The sequence below is a fragment of the Parambassis ranga genome, unplaced genomic scaffold (genome assembly GCF_900634625.1).
Source record: "Parambassis ranga unplaced genomic scaffold, fParRan2.1 scaffold_65_arrow_ctg1, whole genome shotgun sequence".
Taxonomy (NCBI): domain Eukaryota; kingdom Metazoa; phylum Chordata; class Actinopteri; family Ambassidae; genus Parambassis; species Parambassis ranga.
In genome coordinates, this window is record NW_021144809.1 from 162,885 (window position 1) to 173,869 (window position 10,985).

Below are 10,985 nucleotides of genomic sequence, written 5' to 3' on the forward strand. Positions count from 1 at the left end.
ACAGTTTGAGCTTTTATTTTGAAATAATATTCCATGACAACACTGACAGTTAGAGATCAATAAGTGCTTTTCCACCTGTATTTGTGGTATTAAGAACACACATCAGACTGCTCTTCTTGGGTGGTGTGTCTGGGCCCTCTGATTGGCTGGGCCAGCCGTAGGTAAGCACAGACTTTGTAGAGTCAGTATCACATGTGAATATTCATCATTAATCATCACCTTGCCTGGTAAATACAATAATCAATGGCTATAAATAAGGTTAGAAAACAATCAATAATACTGGTTACCTGGAAAGAGGATACATCATATCTGTTCACTTTATGGTCAAAATGGCAACACAACTGATGATGTCATAAATCAACGAGTGATCAACATGCAGGAGAGATCGCCTCACCTGCTGACGACTAGCAGCCAATGACAAACTGCCACAAATGCTACATTACACAAGCTAGACCTACCCACAATTCATTGTTCCAGTGCAACAGCTGAGCTACAGGCTAAAAATGCTAACTACCCTACTGGTCCTACGCAGTGCACCGAAGGCCATCAAGCCTTGATTCAGCTAACAGCTACCAGGCAGCTGTTCCGATTGTCTTAAGGACTTTAATCCCTGATAAAACGGATGATATGTGGACTCAGCAGAAATCAGTTCAACTGACTTTAGATCACTTCATAAATCTCACTGCAGCACTCAACAAACCTCTGAAATACTAACGGCAGCACTCTGAAATATCACAGAATTCTAGAATAACGGACAGATACGGCAGATGCTTACTCTTTACAGATGTTTACAGTATCAAGAACACCACAAGCATGTAAACATCTGTGATTTTAATGACAGATGTCAGTCCATTGGCTCCGCCCACAGCTGGTCAGGACTGCCTTCTTCATTTTGGTCAGGATTCCTGATTGTCATAATAAAAGTATTGATTGTTTCTTGGAGGTTTTATTGCTCTCACAGTGACTACTGTTCACTCTGCTGGTTTCAGTAAAGCTGGTTTGATTCAAATTCTTCCCACAAATAACAGTTCATAAACTCACAGCTGCTTCTCAATAACCTTCAAATCAATCAAGTCTGATTCCTTGCTAACAACCTCACTCTTTCAGCAGCTAGCAGGGCTAACAGGCTAACAGTAGCACAGATTGGAAGACATTTACAACATCACACCACATCATCACCCTATCATATCCCAGCATGCCTTTGGCACGTTTACATTTTCTTCTGATATTATGACCCTGAGATCCTTTGTGCTGTGACCACTGGCCCACCATCTTAACAACATTAGAAGACATCATCATCGTCATCATCAAAGTAGTGCAGTAAACATACACACGTGATATACTGTGTGCGTTTGTCAGTGTGTGTCAGTGTTCGTTGGGCATGTGTCTGATGGTGTGGAAGATCCAGTCCATCTTGGTACTCCAGCCTCCATGATGAGCGTCGTTCATCTGTTTAGTGAAATACTCCAACGCCTCCTGCTGGCTCTTCTCTGCAACACAGACGATGAATGTTTTATTTGTAATAGTTTCATACTTTAGATATATTTAAGTATAAGATGGATATTCTCTGCTCTTTATGAGTATCTCTCTCACCCAGAGCCAGTGTCTTTCTCAGATAGGCAATGTCATCAAAGCTCTGCAGTTCGGGCATGCCACAGCCCAGCAGGAGGGAGAAGAGGTTGATGAAGAGGCTGGCATGCTGTCGAATTGCCAAGTAGGCTTTATAACACATCTCCTGGAACCTGGAAGAAAGTGAGCAGAGAGTGAGAAAGGCAGAGAGCCGAACAACAACAGGACAGCAGCTTTAGATAAGGAGGGTGCAGCGGAGACCTCTCAAACTCTTTCGTCTTTGTGGACTCCTGGATGCCTTTACTGATGACAATGAGGAAGTCCTGAGTCAGGACAAAAGGCACTCGCTCCCTCTTGTACCCAAACTTCTTCTTCTTGTGATCCAGGAAGTGACCAAAGTCGATGTGGAACAGCTGGAGGAACAGTAAAGGTCATTACGTACATCATGAAAACACAGAAATGAAATCCCTCTCTCAGCGACCCCAGAAGAAAATGACATCGCTTTCTTCTCGGAGCGCTGGTTTGGAAGGTTTTGCAGCTTGTTTTCAACACGTCTGAACAGAACTTTTTTCTTCATCGTATCTGACAGCTATTGTGTGACTGGTCAGAATTTTGGAGTGGGCTTGGGGAATTAAGAAAAGCTGAAGAGCTTCTCCACTAGTGCCAGAATCCACACAGGTCACATATGTTTCTCATGACGTATGAAAAGTCCTGGCCAAAACAAAAGTTGTTTTTGTTCTTGCCCCCTCCTGAACACGTCCAGCTTGATCTGTTCTACCTATACCTGCGGAGTATGTAACCAGGTTAAGAGTAAGGAGGGGTCTGGAAGAGGACTCGCCCGGAGGGCAGGGTTAACAGCTCACCTGTCCATTCTCTTTCACCATAATGTTGGAATTGTGTCGGTCTCCGATTCCTAAGATGAACGTTGCAACACAGTAGCCAGCACACGACCGGGTGAACAGGTCTATGGCTCGGTCGTACCTGAGAGACAGGCGAGTGGTGAGACAGGCAGAGAGTCACAGACAGACAGACGGACAGACAGACAGGTACTGACGCCTCTCCGCGGTTCTTGTCTTTGAGCCAGTGGTGCAGAGTGTTGGAGTTGAACTGCAGTGCCCCCTTCAGGCCTCCTTTGCACTGAATCTGCATGATGGTGAAACTGTTCTTCACTACCTCGATCAGACCCACACAGTCTCCGATGGATAAGCAGCCATATGGCAGCATGCTGACACACACACACATTCATGCTCTGTTAGCCAGGTGTGACATAATGTTTCAGCCCCAGTCCGACATGATGTTACTGGTTCTCATCAGGTCTTACCGCAGGTCCAGGCCCTGGTTCTGCCAAATATTCTCCATGATCCTAATTATCTGCAGTGTCAGCATGTCCTGACGCAGGTCTGCAATGCACATGCAGATGCCACATTACCCACAATCCCCCAGCACAGCTCTACAATTCTCAACTGATCCTCATGCTGTGGATAGCGCTCATATTTACCATCCCCGTTCTTGAAGATGATCTCATTGTTGGTGAAGAGCAGCTCAGACATGATATCAGGGTTTTCCCAGTTCAACCACAGGGGGCGCTTTGCTGATGACATGATTCTGCACTCCTCCAGTCTAAAAAACACACGATTTTGGGAATATGAATGTTTATTATTTCCTTTTCACCGTATGTGTGAAACATACAGAGGAATCAAAATTCTCTCTCATCTTAGTTTAATAGAGCATGCAGTGAAATCAAAGTGAAGAAACACAGTAGTCTAAAATAGAGTGAGTGAGAGAACTCAGACAAACATGTCTGCAACAGCAGCAGCAGTGTACAAGGTGAAAATGTATGTACACACCAGCATTTAAGTTAATTAACTTAAACACGCTGCACTTTACAAGAAGGGCCAAAACAGACTCCACCTCCTGAGGAGACTCAGGTCCTTTGGAGTACTGAGGACTGTTTATGACTCTGTGGTGGTATCTTATCTTATCTTATCTTATCTTAGTTTATCTTATCTTATCTAGTTATCTAGTTAATTACTCACCGCAGGTTTCCCAGTTGATGAACTGGGTTGAGAGGAGAGACAAATCCTTGCAGAGCCTCCATATAATCTGGACGAGACATGTGTTCCACCAGGAATTTCATCTGAGTCTGACAACCAATCACAACAATGCAATACATCACCATCAACCAATCACAGTGCAGGATCAGTTGTGTCAAATTTGTTTTCATACTTTCTGGGTCTCATCCTTCTTCTCCTGCTTGAGTGTGTCGGTCAGGTTCACCAGTTTATCCATGGCCTCCACCTGCACACACATTCACACAGTTTTCAGTCAGTCAATGGGTGTGACTGACAAGTCATCAGGTACTCACCTGTCTGTTCAGGTGCTTCAGATACATGCCACAGGCTCTGCAGAAAGCTTCCAGCAAAAGACCAAACCGCCGGGAGACTGTCTTGTTGTGCATCTCTGACCTGTAGAAACAGGGTTTTAGAACCGATAGGTGGTACACGACCTATGAGAGGTGGTAGCCAAGAAGACAAGATGGCAGCACGAGCACATTCCAAGGCTCAGCATCATACTGGCTCTGAGCAGCAAAGTAAGAATTTCATTGTACAGGGAAACCAGTTTCCTTACTGTGCACATGACAATAGCTTTGAATCTTGAATCTTTGGGCTTATTGCATTTCTGGTTAGATGCCAAACTGCATCTGTTGCTGTGTGCTGCTACATGTGTAATGACAACAGAGTTGAATCTATATATGACAGATACACACACATTAAGTATAGAATTTACACTCACTTTAAATGCCAGAAAAAGAAGTGTCCTATTCGCTGATTGGTCAAAGATTTTTTGATCAGGAAACGGGCCAGAGGATTGTCCAGGTACATTTCATACTTCAACACCTGTAAAGACACAGTGCAGCGTCTCACACACAGAATATATGTGCTCAAATAAACATTAAACAGAGTGAAAAAGACATTCTCCTTTTTGTCTCAAAAAACACTTGACATGGAAGACTGATACAAAAAGTAACAGACATGGGAGCATGTGCTTCATTTATCAGTAAGACCATAATAATGGTTTATTTAAATGAAATTTGTGTCATGTGACCTGTTTGTGTGTGTAAAGAAAGCTGAAACATAACCCATTAACTGCTGCTGATCAAATGGTGGACAATCTCCTCATGTATTTGTAAATCTGATTCTAATGGAGTCAGGGCCTCACCAGCCATGAACCTCACCGCACGTCACTGGTTCACACACCTGTACCAGCTGCAGCAGGTACTGCGATAGCTTGTCATCCGTCAACCCTTGTACCAGGCAGCGCAGGGCGAACTCTCTGACCATAGGATCAGGGAAGTTACAGTCCAACAGCTCCAAAGCTGACTCTGGCTCCATCAGAGGCCACTCCTTCAACAAACAGTACATCTGCCACAGAGGAAGCAGACAGATGAGCCACACTGAAACGTTACTGAAGCCATCTGCAAGCTGTGACGACAACTTCTGTACCTGTGACACTTCGTCTCGGGAGTTCCATTTGACAGACAGAAGCAGCTTGGGGAGAGACTCTGGCATGTTCACACAGTAATGTCTGCAGGGGGACAGAAGAGACGAAACATGAACACTTACAGTTAAGCATGCAGTGACACTATAGGCCACTAAAAGTTTGTTCATTTGTGTGGCCACTCACCTATGTCTCCAGAGGAAGTCCTTCTCCTGCTCTGAGAGCTCATACAGAGGATCTCTGGAGCAGAGAGACCGAAGCTGCTCTGCATCTCCTGCAGAAACACTGCTGTCACAGGCCAGGCGGCTGCTCTGAGGGGGAGACAGGTCAGTGCCTCATGTTTACATGTAACCACAGACTGTGGACAGCTTCTGTCCATTTCAAAATGATAAGCAATCAGGATTATGTTACCAGTCCATGGCAGTAGTTGTAGCCCAACTCTCTGCTGATGGTCCAGTTGGCATGTTCTTCGATCTGCTGCTCATCAGGAAACACAACAGTCTGGTTGAACCAAGAGAACTCCAGCTCCACACAGGGCGTCTCCTACAAGCCATCAAGACACCGTCAGTGTCAGTCATTGACTGACCACTAAACTAAGATCAATAACATGTCTTCGGGGAGACAAGTACCTTGTTGGGATTTGAACCAGCAACGCCAATGGGATTGAGCAGGTCCTCAAGGCCATGAGGGACAGGCCACAGACTGAGAGCCACTTTTCCAGAGACCAGAATGTCCTTATAGTCAAAGAGGTTCACATTTCCCCAGGCCAGAGGACAGTGCTCCTGATGAACAGGTGGAGAGGGACACAGGAACAGAGACAGACTCAGTCCAACATTCTCTTATTGAGCCCCGTGTTGCAGATTCTCTTCATCTAAGGACTTTTCTTTGCCATCATGTCCCTTGTGTATGTCCTCGACTGTATTTCTCACCTCTTTGGCTCCTTTCCTTCCCTTCACAGAGCATATAGACAAGCAAAGTCTGGCTGAGCGAGGGAGATCTGCCAGGTAGATGTCATAGGTCAGCCACTCGTTCCACCTGCAGACAGAGGGACAGCAAGGTGCTCAGTGTGTGTGATTGTGTGTGTTTGTGCAGGCATGCGTCTGTGCACAGTACCTGGGGTTGGAGCAGGGAACTCTCTGTGTGTTGACATTGTCGCAGAGTGGCTCTCCTCCATGATAGATTCCCGTCCTTACATAAATCTACACACACACAAACATGTACGTGGTGACACACAGAGAAGTATTCAGACAGCTGAAGGTTTGGTCAAAGAAACACAGCCCACAAGAAGAATAAAAGCAGAAGCTGTCTGCATGAGACAGAAAACACTGTGAAGGACACAGACAGAGGACGAAACATGGTGTGTCCACAGGGCAGAGATGGACTCAGACCTTGTCAATGTCCCTGATGTTGACGTTGACATAGGTTGCACAGAGCAATCGGACCCTGAGCAAAGTGTTGAAGGCCCACAGGGAGCGAGGAGGAGAACCATCACCTCCTCCCGGACAAGGAGACGGCTGAGGAGTCCGACGACTGAAATACAAACAACAGATGTCACCTGTGTGCCCAAAGTGGACCCGAACATCTTGGATGTGAACGAGCTGCTGCTGCACCTGTAGGAAGGCGTGACAAAACCCGAGCCAGGAAGCTGAGAATAGAGACTGTCTTTGGACACAAGCATCAGGTGAGGAAGACGTCCCACTGTGATACAGGAGCGGATGTACTGTCAACAGATGATGAAAGAGACAAGCAAAAAAGGGGTGCAGACAGATGGGTGAGACAGGTAAAAGCAGTGAGACAGGGGGCATCTGAATCTAATCGGAATCAGAATTGTTACCTTGTACTGACTGAGAGGAAACTTCTCCAGCAGGTACTCATCACAGCCACACACCTGAGAGACAGACATGTGAGTCAGATGGACAGGTAAGACAGACAGACAGAGAGACAGACAGGTGTACCTTCAGAATGTACTGGCCCTGGTACTCCTGGACACAGAGGCGGAGCTGCTGAGGTGAAAGGTGCATTGATCTGCTTTTCTTCCTGATGGACTCTGCAATCAGCTGCTCGGGTAAACTGTCATGATTCACCTACACACACACAGACACACACAGACACACACAGACACACACACAGAGATGCATGATAAACAGTCACAGCAATATGTCACTAATGCCACTGGAAAACTGGATGGGACACAGACTAGTTGGGACAGAGAAGGGACAGATGCTCAAAGAGAAAGAGATTTGATAGGACACCGACTAGAAGTGACTTATGGTACATAGAACCGAGACTTCATGGGACAGAGCCCCTCCCATGAAATGAAAGTTGAAATGAATGATTGGGTTAGTCCTATTTTGTGTCCCACAACTTGGACCCATTCATACTGTGTCATTCCACAGGATGGAGCTGAGACAGACCAACCCTTGTCCAGGTTTACCTTCAAAGTGTACTTCTGTTTGGAGTTAGATGGAGACACAATCACCCAGATGGTCACAATCAGCCGCCCTGTAGACAGACACACAGACAGGTATAGACAGGCACACAAAGAGATGGGTACGGAGACAGACAGGTACAAAGACAGACAAGTGGACAGAGAGAGAGAGTCAGGTAGAGTCAGAAAGCATCGGGTTGATACAGGACTGGACAGAGGACTTTTTCATACCTTTGTCCAGCTTGCTGTAGATGTGCTGTGGGAGCTGTGGACTGGACTCCACGTTGGGGGGGTAAACATAGAGCGCCTGGCTGTGGGCTCCGCCCCCCTCTCTCTCCTCCATGGCCTCTCTGCACACGCTCAGTATGGAGCGGCGAAAGTCCTGGATTTCTGGATCCTTCATCATCTCAAACTCACAGACCGGCATCCCAATGGCAAACCCTGCAGGAGGGACACTCTTGACCTGAGTCTGGAAGACCTGAGATCATTCATGAACACACGGACCATCATGTGATGACATCAGGTCCAGAAGGCGCATCTCACCTATCTCCCGGTTCAGGATCTTCTCCTCCCGGTTCCCCAGTGGCTCAATGACCTTCAGGATTGGGTGAAACAGTCGCAGATCACACAGCCTCCTCGTCTCATCATAAAACTCCTCCCTCTCCGCCTCTTGAGTCACACCCACAAAAATGTAACACGACTCCTCCTGGCCGTCAAAAGCAGACTTTGAAGCTGCAGCTAGTGACTGGGGAAGCTGGCTTTAAGACTAAACAGGATTTACCTGGAGCAGGTGGTACAGTGGGTACTTCCTGGCTTCAGTGAAGAGCTGCTGCTTGATGTTGATGAGAGGAGTTTCCCTGAGACATTCCAGACTCACCATCATCCCTGAAACACAGAGGAAACAGAAGAACAGAAAATACTACAGAACAGAACGGACAGAACGGACAGGACAGAAGAAGAAAGGAAAGAACAGGACAGGACAGAACAGAACAGAACAGAACAGGACAGGACAGGACTGGACAGGACAGGGGAGAACAGGACAGGACAGAAGAGGAAAGGAAAGGAAAGAACAGGACAGGACAGAAGAGGAAAGGAAAGAACAGGACAGGACAGGACAGGACAGAGGAGGAAAGAACAGAACAGGACAGAACAGAACAGAACAGAACAGGACAGGACTGGACAGGACAGAAGAGGAAAGGAAAGAACAGGACAGGACAGGACAGGACAGGACAGGACAGGACAGGACAGGACAGGACAGGACTGGACAGGACAGGGGAGAACAGGACAGAACAGAACAGAACTGAAGAGAACAGGACAGGACAGGACTGGACTGGACAGGGGAGAACAGGACAGAACAGAACAGAACAGAACAGAACAGAACAGAACAGAACAGAACAGGACTGGACTGGACAGGGGAGAACAGGACAGAACAGAACAGAACAGGACAGGACAGGACAGGACAGGACAGGACAGAACAGAACAGAAAAGAACAGAACTGAACAGAACAGGACAGGACAGAACAGAACAGAACAGAACAGAACAGAACAGAACAGAACAGAACAGGACTGGACAGAACAGAACAGAACAGAACAGAACAGGACTGGACAGGACAGAGGAGAACAGAACAGAACAGGACTGAACAGAACAGGACAGAACAGAACAGAACAGAACAGAACAGAACAGAACAGAACAGAACAGAACAGAACAGAACAGAACAGAACAGGACTGGACAGAACAGAACAGAACAGAACAGAACAGGACTGTTCAGGACAGAGGAGAACAGAACAGAACTGAAGAGAACAGGACACAACAGAATAGAATAGAATAGAATAGAATAGAATAGAATAGAATAGAATAGAATAGAATAGGACATGACAGGACAGAGGAGAACAGAACAGAACTGAAGAGAACAGGACAGGACAGAACCATTGGGGAGGCAACAGTCCACCAGGATCCGGGGGGGCATCAGATGGAGTCCCCATAGTTCCCCTGATGATGGCCTGGGTGCCATGGTAACCTCTGATTACAAGGTGCCAGCACCGGGCTACCTGTTGGGACAGATCGACATCTCTTGAATGATAGCTGGGTTGTCAACACTGTATAAAGGTGAAAGAATGCATTAATCAATATGATAATCAATATTACAAACTCGGATCCATTCATGCAAACATGTGGTGATAAAACATCAATACATTTAATCTGCTAAATAAAACATTTGACTGTAAGTCATTAACAGGGTTAAACTGCAGGTCATGTGATCCACCATCTACACGTGATGAATGTGATGCACATGTAACTGATCTTTACATGGATCTACTCCCTTCATGTCTGACCACATGTTTTCAGGCTCACACGTCTTATTGTCTGTGTTCCTCCAATGAAGCCGTCAAACAAAGAAAGTAGGACACACACACACACACACACACACACAGTCACCGCGCTGCTGCTTTGTCTGTCCCTGTGTGTGTGTGTGTTTCCTGTGTGAGGAAGCTGACTTCCTTCAGTTATTTTCATGGTGACCTGCTGATTTAAAGGACCAGTCTGTGTTTTCATTGTCTGCACAAGCTGTTAATTAATAAGTTAATGATAAATTAAAATTTTCTTTCTTATTGCTGTTATTATTCAGGACCACAGATGAACAGAGTAGATGACGATGTGATGAAGGTCAGTAAACTTCCTGTACTAACAAAAGTTACAAAAAGACAATTGCGAAAACAAAACGGTTCCAGGTCTCAGACTGAGCCTCTGTGTCGGAACAGGAAGCGATGTGGGGCTATCCAGCTTAATTCAGAGAGGTTCTTCTAATGGAGGTAGGTTCATCCGAGGTTCAGAAACCCGTCATCAACCTGCACACCCGTCCGTCCCCCCTTTCCCTGTTTGCCAGCCTCCTGTTCACACACTGATGTGGTCATCAAGCTCGGAGGCTGCTACCTGTCATGCAGCTCCATCCATCATCCTCCTCTTTCATAAATAATAATGATCCCTGGCTAGTGGAATGTGTATTGATTAATTATGACATCACCCAGGTAAACAGGAAAGGTGTTTGTTACAGAGCTGAACCTTCAGCAGCTGAGGAATACATCAATAATATATGTATACTCCTCCTTCTCATGACTTCAGACTATGATATGGTTGCCATGACAACAGGAGACAGAGCATCAGTTAAAGATGGAAAGAAAGCCGGGCTCTCTTTGTTCTGCTGGCATGTCACCCACCTGAGCTTGTGCCAGCCGCTTGGTCCTCCAGTCATCACGTCTGTCCGTCTGACTTCCTACCCGTCCTCCCCACTGTCCTCCTGTCTGTCCTGTCCTGCCTTTGTTCACATATCGGCCGGTGGATCCGTCACATCACCCTCCACCATTCTGTTCCACACAAACAGATACAGTCCTGCTACAATCCGTTACTGCCGGAGACCCGTCTGTCAGGCCGTCTGTCACGGTCTGTCAGAATCAGTGTGAGCAGCAGCAAGAGGAGGAAAACTGCTGTTTGC

The 10,985-nt window shown here is 46.5% G+C and overlaps 1 protein-coding gene across 4 annotated transcripts; it reads right to left on the reverse strand.

The window, feature by feature from the left end:
* Positions 1-10,985, reverse strand: LOC114431271 (phosphatidylinositol 4,5-bisphosphate 3-kinase catalytic subunit alpha isoform). 4 transcript variants are annotated; one of them, XM_028398854.1, is made up of 28 exons: positions 10,711-10,985; positions 9,422-9,543; positions 8,277-8,380; positions 8,039-8,090; positions 7,727-7,936; positions 7,502-7,569; positions 7,023-7,151; positions 6,902-6,955; positions 6,678-6,787; positions 6,456-6,597; positions 6,181-6,266; positions 5,997-6,102; positions 5,697-5,849; positions 5,479-5,610; positions 5,254-5,378; positions 5,073-5,154; positions 4,827-4,991; positions 4,363-4,466; positions 3,935-4,034; positions 3,796-3,867; positions 3,606-3,712; positions 3,068-3,189; positions 2,891-2,969; positions 2,624-2,794; positions 2,433-2,550; positions 1,831-1,982; positions 1,594-1,742; positions 1-1,490 (listed from the first exon to the last, which is right to left on the reverse strand). In XM_028398854.1, the coding sequence occupies exons 2-28, from the start codon at positions 9,504-9,506 to the stop codon at positions 1,366-1,368; spliced, it is 3,102 nt and encodes a 1,033-aa protein (XP_028254655.1). In that variant the 5' UTR covers positions 9,507-9,543; positions 10,711-10,985; the 3' UTR covers positions 1-1,365. The 4 variants fall into 4 exon arrangements, with proteins under 4 accessions (XP_028254655.1, XP_028254653.1, XP_028254654.1 ...); XM_028398852.1 differs by having other exon boundaries at positions 8,039-8,201; XM_028398853.1 differs by having other exon boundaries at positions 8,039-8,201; positions 9,422-9,591.